The 18,309-nt window shown below is 37.1% G+C and overlaps 1 protein-coding gene across 1 annotated transcript in view; it reads right to left on the bottom strand.

The window, feature by feature from the left end:
• The window catches only part of FAM171B (family with sequence similarity 171 member B), a 37,552-nt gene that overhangs the window by 11,395 nt on the left and 7,848 nt on the right, over nt 1–18,309 (bottom strand). Inside the window, exons 2-5 of the mRNA XM_065068921.1 lie at nt 3,950–4,183; nt 3,144–3,236; nt 2,690–2,848; nt 724–891 (exon numbers count right to left, since the gene is read on the bottom strand). Of these exons, the coding sequence (XP_064924993.1) occupies nt 724–891; nt 2,690–2,848; nt 3,144–3,236; nt 3,950–4,183 (654 nt within the window). The remainder of the gene's footprint in view (nt 1–723; nt 892–2,689; nt 2,849–3,143; nt 3,237–3,949; nt 4,184–18,309) is intronic.

The raw sequence follows: 18,309 nt of genomic DNA, 5'->3' as shown, positions 1-18,309 counted from the left end.
CATATTTCAAGATGAAGCGTGATGGCAAGTATAACGTACAATGTAAGGCAATCAGGACACTAATGCACACACACACCTAATACAGGACATTCAAATGGGATAAGTGTATGTAGCTCATTACTCACTGTTGACTAAAATTAGACATGAAGGGATGACAAAAGGTTTAGAATGTCTAGTCCCCAGCCTCTTCTTCCCATGCATACTGTAAGAACTATGTTGTTACCTTTGATAACTCTTATTTGCCCCTCATTTCACTTTCTCAATTGTTTTTGTTAAGTAATGACTATTCCAGTTTTAGCATCAAAGGATCTTTAGAGCTATATGCTACGAAACAGAGCATCCAAATCTTTAAATCTGATTTGTTTTCTTTTAAGAAAGCATTCACAAAAATACCAGGCTTAAAATTTAACATCACTCAAAATGTGTGTTCCTTGAATCCTCAGCCTACCAAGAAAATAAAAATCCATTACATTAAACATTTGTTCAATAGGAAGACTAATGAATTTTACCAAAGCTTTTTGAAGTAGTGAAAGCAGGGAAATTCCTTAGAACAATTCAGGCTACTCAATCAAAAAACAATACAGAATCCCTAATAAAATTGGTGACTATTTACCACTACGTCACATATATTAGTGCCATCACTGTTCCATGACAAAGTGTCATGTGCCCAAAACTATATACGTGTGCTATAAGGCAGAATAACAAATAACTTAGCCCACTTACCAGTTTTCATATCAAATGTCCATGCAGGTATAGCATCTCCTGATTTTACAGTACTTGTGGGAAGAGGAAGTGTGATCTGAATGGGACCATTGACCTTCAGTTCTTTCCCAGCCAAAAGAATGTTTACGCATATTGCGGCAAGAGGAGCTAATTCCATGCTTTTGAAACCTGAATGTGAGAAATATCTCATCGGTAATTTTCCATTCATAATGTATTTTTAAAAAATATTTTAAATTAAGACTCTGTCCTCTTTATAAACAAAGGCAAGCCCTCATGCACAGCCAGCTACAGTCAGCTATCACCAAATTGGTCAAATAAAAATCAACATTTCTGCTCTTCTGGACTTTCAAAATTTTATTATTAAAATAAACCCCAGTCATTTCCACACCAAAGCTGTAAAAGAGAAACAGACTTTTGACATATAGGTTCAATGCTGACTGTAGAACCAATGATTAGGTAAAACTTGGCCTGTGGGTACACGAAGAAGAGATTGCAAAATAGATAACCTATGTCAAATATAAATAAGATTTTTTATATAATTGCAATATACACAGCACTGAATCAAATGGAACACATGCAAACATATGACTGCTGCCTTTCTCTATAGTTAAACAGTCCTCTTAAACTTTCCTGTAAGGATTTCTAATTTAGCAGTTACAATTAACAGAAAGGTTCATCTTGAGGCTTGTCAAAGCACTCAGAGGAAACGTTGCATATACAGAGCTTTACAATGCAGCCTGAAAGTTTGTTTCCTTTGTTTTTCTTACACTAATTTGCAAATATTTCAGAATGCTCAATATGACAGGACGGTGGAAGAAGCTGAAACAGAATTAGTAAGTTCCAGAATAACATTAAATCTATGCAAGCTGTTAGAAGCTGGTTGTGAGAAAGCTCCTGATGCATCAGATATCAATTAGCTTCCACCTGCCCTAAAAGGCAGCCTATTCCTTCAGGAATATATGAATAATTTAAAACACATGTCAGACAGATTGAAAGGAAAACTCAAAGGGGAGAAACCACTGCTTATTCTCTTATGCTTTACATTTAACGAGGTGAAATATAGGTAAGAAAGGTTCACAATATGTAAGTCATGATATAAATATATGTGATTTTAATTCAAGTAAAATTAAAGAAGAGAGCATAACACATTCAAACAAGCCATACAGTGGCCTCCTTCTGCGCTGCAATGATTTAAGAGCCTCATGGCTTCAGGTCCACTGGGAACAGAAAGAAAAGAACAAAAGAAAGATGGAACTGCACAGAGTACAGTCTACCAGAGATTACTGTATTTATGCAAATTAAAGAAGTATCTGATAGAATGACAAATACAAAAAGATCCAAGTGCATATAAGCAGAGTTATAATGACTCATGAAACAACTTACTGCTTTTCCAGTGAAACAGATGCACAAAAACATTATTGCAATTGTGCTCTCTTGGTGTCAAACAGGCTTCTGCAGATTAACTGTCTGTGAGCCAAATTAGAGCTTCTATTCAGTCATCATGCTCAGTGTAAAGCTCCCAGAGCAAGACATTCTAGTGACAATGCAGAAATCCCACAGCTGAAAGCGACTGCTGCAGTTTCACTGATATCTTTAGGTTCACCTAGTTTATGCTCTAGTCATAACCCTATTTTTAAGGTGTTTACTAAACCAGTTCCAAAGTCTCATGAAACCCTGAACACATACATACATACACATATAAAAAGCAGACTCTGAAGGAATATTTCAGTGTATAAGATATATGTTATGTTCTCATACCACACAGAAGCAAATAAAGAGTAACATCAGTTATTTACCTGTTGTGTTTGTAGCTTACTCCTATAGAACAAAGCTTTGTGATTTCATGCCATGAAAGCAGGTTAATGCCCTTTTAATTGAAGTGTATGTTTTTCTGAGTGCACTCATGTGCTTTATAATTTGAAGATTTCTTCTTCTAAAAAAATTCTTAAACAACACGGTTACATACCTGATTTATTTAGAAGAATTCCTGTTGTATAGAGAAAGCTGTCCTCTTTTAAAAATTGGTCTGGTGCTGTCAGATAGGCTGTAACATTTGTAATATGGTGATTTGTTGGAAGCTTCATTAAAAATTTTGGAAACTGAACACTTGGTTGAGATTTGGCATCTGTAAAAAGTAATACTCTGTCTTAGCAATGGTGAAACACACAAACAGTGCTTTTATTACTGCTCAGAAATCCATTCAGCATAACAACTTGTTTTCACCCATTTTCTCCATGGTTTGTGTATTTCTAGTCCAGCACTTGTCACAGCCACACATACAGCTACACAATTAACCGAAAATCTGCCACTGAGTAGATAGGTATTATATGAGAATATTAACATGCTTAGTTTTTTTTTTGTATGTGCACAGATGGTTATCACAAAGTGTTTAGATTATCGTCTGCATACACTGAACTTACCAGACAGTTTTCCAGTAATTAAGACAATATCTTCAAACAGCTGCAGATTTGCTTGCCTTTGTGGGAATAACGAAAGTGTCACAGAGGAGTATACTGTGGAAAGTGATAATATCTGTTACACTGTGCAACCCAAAAAAATCCTGTAAGATCTCAGAATCTGAAGGAACAGTGAATAGAGCATTTGAAAAAAAAGCGTTTATGAAGACTGGATAAATAAATAACTACTGTTGTATAGAGCAGGGATTTTAGTGGACAGGCAGGAAGACCTGTTGTATGTTCGCTACTGTCTTATGCCTTCTGTGGATAAATGAGTGGCTGAAATATTTAAAAGCCCATCTCTTTAAAAAAAAATATATAGCACTTTTCTAAGATCATGCAAGAATTAAACAGGAAAACTTGTGAGGAAACACTGCTGAAAGGAAGCTCTAATAACAGGTTATACCTGTTACACAGGACTCAGAGCACTGGCGCTCCAGGAATCAGTAAGGACAACATGATTTTTGTCAAAACACATTATCAGCCCTTTGCTAAGCTTAGGTAAGCAATTTCGCAGAATACACTCATGGTATCGCAATATAATCTACTTAAGAGTTAAAAAGGGCTATTTTCTGTTTTACAACAATAAGAATTTTGACAAGTTTGACAGATTATTCACCCTTACATCTGCACTGACAGGCACTGCCTCCCTTGCCTGACTTCATTCGGTCATTGTCAGTTTACAGTACTTATCTAGACTGCTGAGGAAGAGAGAAATTTAATTAGCGACAGATACAGTTTAATAATAGGACTGTAAGACGCTTACGTACTTGGCATTCTCGCAGTCTTCCAAGGCAAAGGTGTTAACATGTAGCCATCCTTGTATGATATGATAGTTAAACTTAATCCTAATTTGTAGGGAACTTTTATTAGTACTGCTCCATTGTTTCCAGTAAGAGTAGAATTTGTCTTCGTGTAGTTGACAAACACTTCTACAACCGCTTGTCGCAGGTACTGATGACTGATGATGTCATTCACTTGAACTTTTAGTGTAAAAACAGATCCTATTAACAAAAAGAAAAAAACAGGAGGTCATAATACATCATAACTAAGGACCATACCTTAAATTTGTAAGGAAGTCCTAGAATTTAGGCCTTAGCTTTTCAGCCACTGTATGGTGGATCTCTGTCTCAACAAAGGGTCTCTGTCTCTGGCCAAAGGGAGGGATAATCATACAATTATACACCATGGATAAAAAGGAAGAAAACACCCGTGAGATGGTGCACAAAGATGCCAAAAAGCGTTTAGAAAACTCAGCAAATATAACACCTAACCTGGTAAAACAAACAAACAAACCCCAAACAAACAAAAAAAGCAACCAAAACAAAATTACAAAGCAATTCTTCCCCTGTTGTTGAAGCTTGAACAATGCATCTGTGACAACACGAGATCCAATGTGCCTTGCAAGTGCTCTGCGGTATCGCACCAATATCACAGCTGGTCTTGTTATCCAGTGTAACCCCTGGCTTGGGTCACACAGTTAAGGATGGACCTTGAGTTTCTAAAAACAGAGAACCTCATGTCTACAGACTGTGGGATAACACACTTATGTGTAAAATTATTATAAAATAACCAAATGCATCCAGACACTTGGACTGTTTTAATCATCTCCCACCTGACTTACATTTCTGGTCTAGTTTTCACCTTTCTGTATTGCGACTTCTATATAGTATCCGTCTGCTGCTAATTAGAGGATCTGAGTGTCTTGCAGAGATCATATTACAGTGATGAGTGGTATGTTGAAAATAGCAGGCCTGCTTGAACAACAGTCTCAAGATGCTCTGAATTACATTTAATGTCTCTCTCACCTTGACTGTAAATAAACTATTAGGGAGTCTTTTCATAGACAGGAGGTACATGGAAATGGACAGAAAACCATGTTATTTCCAGTGTGAAACTAAGTTATTATCATAAATTAAAATACCTACAGACCACCGTTAAAAATATTTCAAATAACATCAGTTTTCCAGTATTTTGATTACAGACATACTACTATTCAACACCATTGCATTACTTTATACCCAAATATTTTCAGATACTTCAGTTATGAATATGCATTTCTATTTAGGTCAAATGTCAGGCTAAGTTTGTTTGAAATTTCTCTACATAAAATCATAGTTCAATTTCTTTATGTTATCTCCTCTAGAATTGAGATTGACATTGCACCAAGAGATTACTACCATTGACCTTGATTTAAATGAAATGGTCTGGAAAAGCCAAGTGCAATCCATCAAAAAGTACACATCCAAATTAGGCCTCTCTGAAATAAGTATTTATTTACATCTATTGTATGCATACCATATATTAAAGCAAAAAATAACCCGCACACAACAAAAGCTACATTAATTTATCACTACTTATTGCACACACAGCAAAGCTTAGCAGCTGTGCCAGTTTGATTCTCTATCGTGTTATAGAAAAGTCTACATCTTCTTTTGCAAATTAATATGTACTTTCAAAAAAAAAAAAGAAAAAAAATCCCAGTAGTACTTGAACATATTTTGATGGAATTAAACAGAAAATGTACAATAATCTTAGAACAATGTCATCTGTCTTTTTTTCCTTATGCATGATATTTCAAGAATAAAAATGCTTTTAAATGGCCGTTGCTAGAGAGTTTTAACATCATGTTATGATAAAAAAAAAAAAGTCATGTAAGGAAATTATGGCTGCTAAACAGATCTTCCAAGGACTGACCCAGCTACACATGTACTAGTGTGATTCCAGTGGTTTCCAAAACTTGGAATACAGGCCATTTGCCCATGGCCAATGACAATTTAAAAGGCTACTAAACAGGGAACCAGACTGTGTACAATATTCTGCCCTGTAATCGCTTGACTGCCAGGAGTATCTCATGAAATGGTATTTAAAAAAATAAGAAATTCAGCAGTACAAAATTCAAGCCCATGCCAGTAGGAACCAGTACCAGAAATGCTTTCTATAAACTAGTATTTTAACAGCTGCAGTCAAGTCAGGAGAAAATGAGTCTATTATTAACAGCTGAAATAAGTTGTAAAAAAAAATGAAAACCTAGAATGTACTCAGAAAGACACTTTCTTTCAATCATTTCACACTTTTAATGTGTATTTTTCCACTTCCTGCTAACAAAAAGCCTAATGAAAACACAGGGGTGGCGGAATTGCTACAGTCCTCCTCCAGCTGGTAGTAAATTCAAAGGCTATTTTTTGCAAAAATATTTCTTCCTCTCATCTCCCTTAGTCGCAGCCATATTAAAACCCACTGTTTTAGAGGCCTTTGGTTGAAATAAAAAAAAATAAAAATAAAAAAAAGACCGCAAAAATGTAGAAAGCTATACAATTTTCACTCTCATAATGAACTGAGAAATACCATGGTCTGCTTTTAGCCACACTCAACTTTCATTAGTTCTTTCTCCTATGGGTTCAGAAATTGCCATAGCATTTTTTCAGAACTGGTACTCTGTCTGAGGCGGTGATGAGAAGATGCAGAAGTGCGGCTGTAGATGCAGACTGCAGTCTTGGGGGGGGTTACTGACACAAAGGTCTCCCATGAGAAAACAGACACAGCCTTGTGCAACACCAGCTCCGAAAGAGTAATTACCTGTGTATCACGGCTGTATGTGAGCAGCGGTTACTCACGTGGAAAACTCTCACTTCACACCCGCTCATATTAAGACAAAGATTAAAGGAGACTTGATCCCCAGCTCTCTTTGCTTCTGCCCTTACCAGACAAGAGTCTTCCTGACAAAGGAAAGCATGCCAAACGGCTGGGAGTTCTTCCCTCCCTGCAAGTCATATACACAAGCAAATAATTAACATTTCCTACTATCAACCAGAATATGTTCTGCCAACAAGTCACTTGAAGCTTCTGTGCAATCTTTCAATTTCTTGACAGTAACAGGGCAGAAGACAATATTATGCCTCAGAATCTAAATGCTAGTGAAATGACAACACATACAAAATTCCAGCTAAAGAAGCCAGAACTCAACAGTAACAACAATTTTCCTCCCCCCCAGTCACATTCCACTACTGTTTTGTGTAAAGTGGAGTGTACCAGAGCATCCTATAGCAGTCCTGAGTTATTAACAACGTCCTATTGACGCTCACAAAATCTAATTTGTAAAGAAAATCCTGCTTCTTAATTTTTGTTGTTATAAACACCTTAAAGCACGAGTCCTTAAGGCCACTTTTAAGTCTCAAATATGATTAAGACTGTTGTAGGGTTTTTTTTTTAATCACAATAAAATGTACTGAAAAACATTTCAGATGCAAAAATGAACTGTTGGTAAACTGTTTAACAAAACCAAAGCTGATAAATTAAGCAATAGATGAAATTTGTGGTTTTCTTCTCATCACTTACACTTGCTAAACACAAGTGGGTCAGCTGTATCGCAATATTAAATAGATTTGACAGAACTCCTACAATTAGAAGAACGAACTCAGTCTTAGCTAATTTGATTTGTGCCGCCTCAGAGGAAGGGAGATTTGTCTCGTGGCGAGTCCGCTGGAAATGCCAGCTTCTACGACATTTAAACATTTGCTGATAAATGTTCAGACAAATGCAGCAGTTATTGAGACAAAGAGAAACAAGGCCTTCTACCACATTTAGCTACTTCAGAAATGTCACAACAGTAAAATGACATTTCATTTCTTTCAGCAACAACATCTAATGCCTGCAATTTAGCTTCACATCACAGTCCTAACTCAGAAATCATATCACAGAATTAAGCCAAAGGACTGCTCGGAATTTCAAGCCAGGTACAAAATGTAACACTGCAAAAAAAAATCTCTGTTTATAATACCCCTGTGTAATTTGTTCCTAATTCTTTACATGCAGATAATTGTGTCATCTGGTTTCCATATTTATCTGAGATTTAATTAACATGGTCAAGGCCAGAGACCTTACAGGCACCAATATGTTCCAAACTACACATATTATTAACTCTGAGATACAGCAGTGAACACACACACACACACACACACAGGGCACTGCCTGGGAAATATTCCTACACATTCTGCAACTCAGTCCTAAATCCCTTCTCCTAATCCTCATGAAGGTCCTGTGGCAAAAGAGGTTCTACACCTCAAAGGAGGCAGCTACTCTTCTCAAGCACACAGACAGTTACTCAATTAAGCAATTATCTTACGGAGTGGAGGGAACAGTAACTACAATTAAATTATTCATTAGTTCCTTCCTTAGGAGGAGACTTTTCTTGTGGTTGCCTAGAGAATGTTCAAACTCATGCCAGAAAAGGCACATGCTTACATGTGTTTTATGGAAACTGCCTACACTGTGTTAGGTGCTCCTGGCTAACCAGACAGATCAAATGTGTGCTGTGCAATTTGCTTGGTCTTCGCTGACTGAACAATCATTTTCTCCATCTTTTATATTCATAGAACACCATATAGTTTGGCTTAATATAATTAAGGATATGAAAGGTGCACTGATCTGTAAAGAAGAAATTACATGTTCCAAGAATATCAGGTTTTATTATCCGCTGCAATACTGCATGTGTATCACCACTAGGGAAGAGGAGGAAAAAAAAAAAATAAAAAATCCATGAAATATATATAATCTACACAGTCACACATCTGGCTTTAGTAAAAAAAGGTCATATAAAACAATCCTCCTGCCCATGAAGCCCAACCATTACTTCTTAAAATTTCCTTAAAACTACAGAAATGCCAGTGCCAAACTATAAAAGCATATCTATAAAAAGTAAAAGCCTGTTATACCTTTAAAGCTCATTAACAATCCATGTATGTGAAGGTGAGCTGTGGCAGCAACTCACTGCCACAGGGATGGTTTAATGCTGAAGCCAGCCCTCCTCAGCACAGCGCACGTCAGCCCACGGTTACCTTTTGTTCTTTATTAGGGTATAATACATTGACACTGGACACATTTTTCTGCCTTGCATAGTGCATTAAAACGACATAATAGGTGACTCCTAAACCCTAGTAACTATTTTATGGCTATATTCTGACAGTTATTGTCAGACATGAGGATAAGCTCTCTGAGCAGTTTTCAATTTGCTTCTCGTAGCTATCAGATAACCTGCAAATCTCATTAATAACCCCTACATCCTAATGTAGCCTTCGTTTGGTAGCTATCAGTGGTCTTTAATGCTGCCTTACTCCACAGTCATTTATAGACATTTATATACAGATGGGCATGTACATGTATGATGACATTTCTAAGTCTATGCAAACAGTTCTGTATGTTCCAAACTGCTAACAGAGTATCTCGGTTAAAAACTAATTATGTGATTCTTTATAAAGAAGTTTAGATGCTATTTATATGCTGCTCCTCTGATTCAAAATAATAGCATAAGATAAATGCAAAAAATTATTTTTCCTCCCTAAAATGACATAGGAATACTACTAAAATACGAAACGCTGCAAATGTTTTGCCCTCTGCAATTTAAACTTTGTCTTTGTTAATTAGTTACAATCTACACATTTTATTCTCAACACATTTTAATTGAACTGAGAAGCTAAGAAGCTCACACGGTTCACAAAAGGCCTGAGGAAATTCAGCAAACAAATACCTAACAAGCAGTAAAAATCATTTTCTCTGGAAAAGAGTATGTGAGATTTTTCTAAGAATAACATACACACAGGAGAACAAACATAATCATCCTGCCTGGCTACAAAGAAACAAACACTTGAAAGTTGACAACCAGCTGACAGTTTCATTCTTGCATTTAACAAAGGGTTAAAAGTTGTACCACCCTTCTCCAGAAACACTCTGGGAGTTAAAACTTTCATCTAATTAGCAAACAGCCCTGTAACTACCTGTAACCATGAAGTGACTGGCAGAGAACCTGAGTGCATAAGGACAGACCCGGCTTACAGCACAGCTAAAACTCGCCCCTGTTTAGGTTGATCTTTAAGCAAAATGACAGCATGATAAGCCTAATTTTAAAGGAAGTGCAGACTGCTCCTTGCAATGCACTTGGGAAAAAGAAGAGATTGGCATTGTACTGCCACAAGTCAGGGTTGATGTTCACTAGTGTTTGACTATGGAGACTGACACAGAACTGCTTTCAGATAATGCAAAATTGTAAAAAAATAAGTATTAAATAAATTGGAGCCCAGAGCTAATTAACGTTTGCTCCATTTGTATATGAACAGCCAGTCCTGTGAAGGCAATACCACTGCATAATCTATACAGCACAGTTCTGTAGCTTCGCACTCCCTTAAAATATTTTAATGCAAAATAGAACATTAAGATGTATATTTAAAAGAACAGCTTTGGAAAAAGAAAATGCAGTGGTGCAGAATACATTACACACTTCCACGGACAAAGCAGCAAAACAGTGTCTGGGAAAGTAGGACACCACAGTATTCCCATTGCCCTATTTCTGGTCAACCAATTTCCACAGAAGCCATCAACAAAATCTCAGTCATGAAGGAGCTAAAGCTAGATCCTGGGGGGACAAGCAGTGCCTTTTACACAGCAAAAGGCTGTTACAGTCATTTTACAGGAGACAGTTCAACCCCGTCTAGTCAAACGTTGTTGTCTCCAGCAAGCACTTGCTTCATTTGAAGATAAACTGTAACAGATTAGAAATTAGAAAAAAACTGAATACACTGTTACCTAAGTGGGGGATTCATCACCCATCAGGCTGCTCTGGAGAGCTTTTGCTGGAAAAAAAAAATATCTATTCTAAATCTGAGAGCATTCCAAAGATCTTCTTTTACATTTGCTTCAAATAAAGCATTATTTCAGATACAGAGAAACACTTCCTTCCATCAATAGTATATGCTGTGAGAGGCACATGCAGACCACAGTGTCAGAGTCCTTAAGCATCTGTATATTGGTTAGAGGAAAAAAAAAAAGAAAGAAAATAAATTATTTACTAGGAGCTCATTCATGTTGATGCCTCCACTATTCCAGCACACACCACAGTCTTCAGGTGGCCCTTCTTCCCGCCTTACTGGGAAAAACCCAAAATAGTACTTCAGAAAACATTTCATGCTCTATCCTGCCTCCTCAGTTCCAAATCAACAGCAGGCTGCATCTCTTGAAACAACTGCATACATTTGCTTTTAAGAGCTGAGCAAAAGAGCAACATAGGAAAGACATAAACCAGTCTACTGTAGCCTCAAACAAAAACATCTCATCCTTGCTCCCATCACTTTTGATTTCTGAAAACTATCTTCCCCAGTTCCTGTTTCTCCAGGCTTTCACGCTGCCCTCCCGTCCTGGCCGAGCTCTGCTCAGTCTCCTTCCTCCCAGCATCCGCCCCGTCCCCGAGACCTCCCTGTGACAACAACTCCCCGTAATATTTTAGCCCATGACATCACAGGTCACAACAAAAGATCAATACTTTTCTAAAGATCAGGTTTTTTGCAGGCTTCATAAATAAAAAGAGATTGATAAATGCATGACGTAAAATCCAATGCATTGAGTCAAACCCATCTTTAAATGGTGACTTCAAATCTAGGGGAATGACAAACTACAGGGGGTTGCCTGTGGCAAATTAGCACATAATCCAGAGAAAACTTCAAGGGTCTAAGAAAATTAGTAGGTCAAATACTAACTATTCATTTAGTTCAAAACAGACCCAAAATCCAGTTTCATGTTATAATAAAACCATATCAAACAGTACAGAGAAGCTGACCAACTACTGAAATACTGGAGAGAGTGTTCTCTATTTTACAGATAAGAACAAGGCCTCTTTCCCTTCTAAAAGGGATTTTGGTAGCAAATGGAATTAAAAAAAAATAATAATCACACTACTTTAGAAATAGACTGTTTTTCTCAGGTATACATTTCAGTTTTTGGTGTTTTTTTTCCCAGCAAAAATATTTAGAGACTTAGCACCATTTCTTTACATAAAATTAACACTGAATTTTTACCGATGTTTTTATTAAAAACAAATGTTCATTGAATTTATTTACTTACAACAATCTTGTTTCATTTAAACAGAATAATTTTCCTTTTTTATGAACTTATCTCATGGATTTACACTTCGTATGTATGTGTGTGCATATATAAACACAAATATTAAGCAAAAACGCAAGAGGAAAGGAAAACAACAAGGAAAGGAAAAACAAACAACACAAAGGAAACATTACATAGCATTCCAGCTATTCTACCTCTGTGACCCACTTGTACAGATACAGATGGCAGCACTACCTTGAGTTCATGTGTTTAAAAAATTACCACACTTCACATGCAAACTTTTAGAGCTTCTAATTATTTTATTGGATTCGGGTTATTTTATGGTCTGGACAGCCTTAGCATTCGAAATCTGTACTACTGCGTAAGTAAATTAACATTTCAGCTTTTTCTGTATTAAGACATGCTGTATACAAGAGTGGACTGATTTAATGAGTTAAATAAATAAAAAACAACAAACAAAACAAGCCTCTTCTACAGCCAACAGCTGAGTAATACCATGGTAAGTGGTTACACTTCCAACAAAGATCTCAGACCAGACGCATAAAGAAACTAGTAAGCATGACATTCATTCCACAAATGTTGACGTGAACCAAATATTGATGAAATTAAGGTCCTTCAAAATCAGTAAAATAAATCAGACCATTACAGGCTGTGTCCTTCATGATTACTACTGCATAATCAATAAACACCTTCCTGGAATGATCACACTTGTAAGAACTACTCAAGAATGGCACCAGGCTAATCCATAAAGCTGCTAACAACTCACATATCCAGGGGAACAGACCCCCAAATGCTTTCAAGCACACCCAGTAAGATGGATAAAATATCAAGAAAACAAGCCTTCCCCTTTAAATATTTTTGTGGGCTACCTAAGCAAGAGCCATGACATTTAGGCATGAAAGCAGCTATAAAATTTAGATGGAATTTTTTCCCTGTAATTTTTAACACTGGATGGTATACCTATGTCATTAAAAAAAAATTCCACTGAAATATTTTTAAGTGCACATCACATACTGCTGTTGTAAGGTACTCATTTGGTAAGTAGTTGCAAGATACTTTTTCTACCACTAGATACCTTCTTCATTCAACTTATATATTAAAATGTTTCACCATCCAAGACAAAAAAGAGAACTCACAGAATATAATAAACCAGAATTTTCATTACAGAATTCTATTTCATATGTCTTGCTGTATGGTATATTGGCATAAATAATAAGAATTTCAATAAAATTCAAAATTGACACCTGTTATTGAAGCTATGACAATTACAATTACCATAGCAACTTTGCATTTTTATTTGCTGCTATTTTGTTGCCTCAGCCAGCCTGGTTCTCAGAACTCTGGTTACTATGGAAGATGGAAGCTGAGAAATTCACCCTTCTGGGGCAAGGGAGATAAGCAGCAGACAGGACTAAATGGTACAGTCTGTGGAACTTCACTCATTTAGGATTCATTTATTTTAAATATCATCTTCTGTACTCTAATCTGAAATAAATAATCAATATTACAAAACCAAAAAGCTTAAATAAAACTTATATATCAAATAAAGATAAACTTGCAAGTGAAAGAGACTTAAATGACCAAGTAAATACTAATAACAGACATCCTGAAGCCTACAAAATAGAAACCCTTTGCCCAGGCATTTCAGAGGCCATTATAAGATCATTTTTTCCATCTCAGTTTACTTACTGGCTAATACTAAACATGTAATGCTGCTCTTTCATTTTTTTAAATGATTGCCTGTATCATTCCACCTTGCATCAGACTTGAGGGAATGAAACAAATAAATAACAAAAACTCACAGTTTTTTATAGAATACTGGGGAAAAAAGTACAGAAAGCAATCATCAAAATCTGCATAATACTATTTTAAATATGCTATCTTAAATATCCACATTATATTATATACCCTCAAGAAAAATGCATTTCCCTCTCTTTAAGTTTACAATCAAACCTTCATTATGGAAACGAACCAACAAACAAAATTCAGCATCATCTCCTTGACAAAAAAAAGAGACCATTTCTTACGGAAAATTTCTAATGATTTGCCAAACCTATCCTTTAACAGTCAATATACGTGGACAAAGGAAGAATATTCCAGTAACCCTGTAGCATGAATAATGTTATTTTAACCTCATGGGCTAGGTATAGGATTTGTATCACATAATTCTTAGTGGTGGATAGTGAATGGAATTAGCTGAAAAATAATCCGTGCAAGTTCAAACATGCCCTTATTTGGCAGAGTGAAAAAAAAAGTCAGAGGAAAACAAAGCAGTACCTTCTTCAAACATGACATTTAATGCCCTGAAGGTTTCAACCTTAAGACAGATATGCCTGTAAAAACTCAAAGTGGCATAGTATAACCTACAGACTAGTAATTCGAATGTCAGTGCATGTTATTTGCTAATCACAGAGGAAAACTACTGATGCATTCCGTGACGTTATTCAATAACATGCTGGTCACTACTCCTTCCTGAAAATACTTTTCTTCCCCAAAAGCTGCAAAATCTCATACTACTCCTTGAAGAAAGATTATTTGCAATGTTCCGGCAATCTTTATCTTCAATTACAGCAAAAGATCCTCTAACCCCTTGTAAGAAGGCCAGGGTGTAGAGACCTATATGGAGAAAATACAACTGAAACTTTGCAGGCCAGCATTTCCTAACTGCAATCCTGTACACGCGGGATGGGAATTTTTTAATGCTTTAGTTAGGAAATCCATATTGCAGCAAAACAAGAGCATCCAACAAGCTACTATCTCTTCCTTATATAAATTTTTACTAAAATTGACTTTCATAAAGTATATAATTTAAAAAAAAAAAAATCAAAATAAATATGACATTATATTTTAGAAAAATGATTGCAGATTCTTCCTAATTTTAGTTAAGTAAAATTCCATACATGCCATTAAGAGTTTAAAAAAGAGAAGGATCTGTCAAATTAGATCACAGGATAAAGCAAAACAGTTGAATCAAGACTGCTGCCACATTTATATAACCCTTCTGCATATGTGGATGCCACTGAGCTAAGTGGCAATACTGAACCTATTAATGATTCAGCCACTGCCATGGAATCATTATTGCCTCCCTACAGCTGAGCACAGGATGAAGTGCTCCAGGAGTCAGCTAAGGGACAGCTGGTAGAGAAGAACAAGGGGTCCACCAACTGTGTCTCCAACACAAACACCACCAACATGGATGCACAAGTTCTCCCCTCACAGCAAGTGGCCGTATTCCTGTAGGGAATAATTGGAAAACAACTTAGCACCATGGAAACCTTTCTGGGGTGACAGAAATATTTTTATTGACTCCAAGACTAAAATTGGGACAGTAAACACTGCTTTTTCCCCAAAATACGCGGATTCATTCCATGCCTATGATATTGTGCCAACTGGACTGGGGGAAAACAAATCCACTTAAGTATTTCTGAGACAAGTTGTTCCATGAAACACAAGAATCCAGGAGACAGAATGTAGGACAGGTTTTCTATACTGTGCTTAGGAAAAAATAAAAAAAAATAAAAATAAAAAAGAACAAGAAAAAAAGAAATCTAACAAGTAATTAAGAGGCAAACAGCCATGACAGATTCTTTTGCCCAATGCTGCACCAAAACTATGCAGAATCTCACAAATGTTTTGCTGGGTATCTATTCCAGGCAACTTAGAGGATTTTCTCAAGATCAATGGTCCATAACCGAAAGAAAAATCTCTCCTTCAGCCCCGTGAGAGGAAGTTTTCTCCCTTGCTCTCACAAAAAAAATGAAAAAAGCTCCTGTGATATTTATCACAAGACATAGTTCATAATATTGACAGCTTTTATTGTTCCAAACATACACGCCACTGATGTCCTGCATTTACCCAACATAAAACTACTCATTTCTCCTGTTCAGTCACTTACTGAAAGGCTTCAGAACAGAGGAAGAATATTTTCCACAATGACCTGAAAAACTTTTTATAATTCCATTAGTGTCTATAATAGTTGCAGAGGGCAAGCACTTCCTTATTCATTCCAGCAAAATGGCCTATATTTTCAAATCTCTTGACATCATTGACCTTTTTTTCCAGTTTAGCTCACATTAGCACAGACAAACTATTAACCAGATTTGATACCTCATAGAAAATAGTTTATACAGGAATGCTCCAATCTCATTGTTTCATTTGGAATCCTTGCCCATACAAACTTGCAATAATAAATTATGAATTATAAATTTGGTGTCTTGCCAAACTTCATAACCAAGGACATGCTCATCAGAAGTCAGAAAGTCCATGCTACTCCTTAGTATATATTTCAACAGACTGAGCCAGCTGCCTATGTCATATTTATAAAACAGAAGCTTAGCCAACAGAGCAAGATAAGTAATTAATCCCTCTAATTTAACACTCGCTAGACTGCAGCTTTAACTGCATCCAGTTTTGGACCCACAGAAAGAAATGTGCCTTGTTTGACCTTGCAAAGGAAAGGCTTGGGGAGACCTAAACAACCGCCTTCTAATACCTAGGAGTTTACCAAGGAGACAGAGACAAGGTCTCTGTTGAGGTGCATGGCAGGATCACGAAAGGCATCAGTCACAAATTGCAGGGACGGATCTGACTGGACTTTTCTTCTCTCTGAGGATAAGCAGTCGTTGGAATAGGTTGTCCAGAGAGGTTCTCCATTCCTGGAGCTTTCCAAGGCCTGACAGGAAAGAGCTCCCAGGAGCGAATTCAGTGTCAACCCTGATTTAAGCAGGTTGGACTAGACAGCTCCTGATACCCCCGCCAGCCTGAATATCTCCATGATTCCAGGTCCTCATAGTTACTTTCAAATCATAGAAAACAGTGACAAAAACCCACAAAGATCATCCACACTCAATTGTGGTTTATTTCAGCTGCTAATTTTAACACACTTAGCAAATCTGGCTGGATGTTTTAGCAGGAGTGCAGCATCCTACCATAATCTGGGGCTCAGAAACCAATGCTAGTTCTACACTTTATTAAGGAAATAGTGTGAAAATATATATTTTATCTTGTATGGCCTTACTCAATTACACTTGCAGTCAATGTAAACAGAAACACTGATGATTCTGAAAGTAAAGTGAGTTTGACTAACCAAAGGGCTGCTTGGACCTGTGACTAAAAAAAACAACACGAAACCTGAAAGCTACATGCACACTCCCGTGGGAAAGCTCAGTTGTTGAATACAGGTAAAAGATCTATGAGAAATGAAGAAATAAAGCTATGTTGACCGGAAGAAAACATTTCAGAAGAGGCAGATAAACTATTAATGACCATTTAGAAAATCAAACAAACAAAACCACCCAACATCAACAAATAAATTCAACTCTTTCCTCCAAAAATAAACTGCATGGTAATGGCTTGGTGCTCCAGTTTCTCTGGCTGTAACTACACTTTGTTTAGTAAAAGTGCTCAAGCAAACACTCAGTTATACAGGCTGAAGCACACATTAATCGAACGACACTCTATAGACCTTAGAGCGCTTTTGGGGTGCAGTGGTCATGTCAATAATGCATTTCAATAGGAGTATGCTGGGGACATGTTGAAGCGCTTCTGAGGTTCTCTTGTATTTTGCTGCTTCATGACCTCCTAATGCACATGGCTCAATACGTGCCTCACACTCATACCTATAACCAGTGCATCATGTTCAACACAAAAACCCCACTCCCCACCACAGTTATTCAGCCACCATTTGCAGGTTAACTTGCTAAAGCTGCCAGTGGTTCAGGTTAAGACTCACACCAAAAACATCAAATCATTCAAAATGGGACAAGGAAAATCAGGAGGTAGAGGGCCAAGAATTTTTTTGCTCTCTAATGCAACAAGAGCCACAATGCATTTCCATGTAACCTCAATGAGAAGCCACCACTTGCCTCTTCCACTGGTACACTGCAGTCTTAGGTACCTGGCGCTACCAGCAGTGAATGCAGAACGCTGAATCAAGAAGTGTCATGTGCAAAGTCCAGCAGGAAGATCTTCAGCTGTCTCGTTTCCACATGGTAAAAGAAAACAATTGTGCCCTGAAGTCTGACATGTCTTTCAGTCAGTGGAGACGCTCTTCAAGCACACATGATGAAATATAATCACAACCTCAGGGAAGACAAAGAAGGGCAAGAAATTGAGGGGGAAAGGATAAGGACAGCACGGGACCCAGACAGGATTCGTGCCTGCGCTTGGTGAGCCTGGGGGGGCTTATGTGTCCACAGACGGCCAAGAGCATCACTGCCCAGCCCTGTCAGTCCCAGCAGGT

Source organism: Columba livia, chromosome 7 (genome assembly GCF_036013475.1).
Source record: "Columba livia isolate bColLiv1 breed racing homer chromosome 7, bColLiv1.pat.W.v2, whole genome shotgun sequence".
In the NCBI taxonomy this organism is placed as follows: Eukaryota; Metazoa; Chordata; class Aves; order Columbiformes; family Columbidae; genus Columba; species Columba livia.
This window is presented reverse-complemented; position numbering and strand designations above follow the sequence as displayed.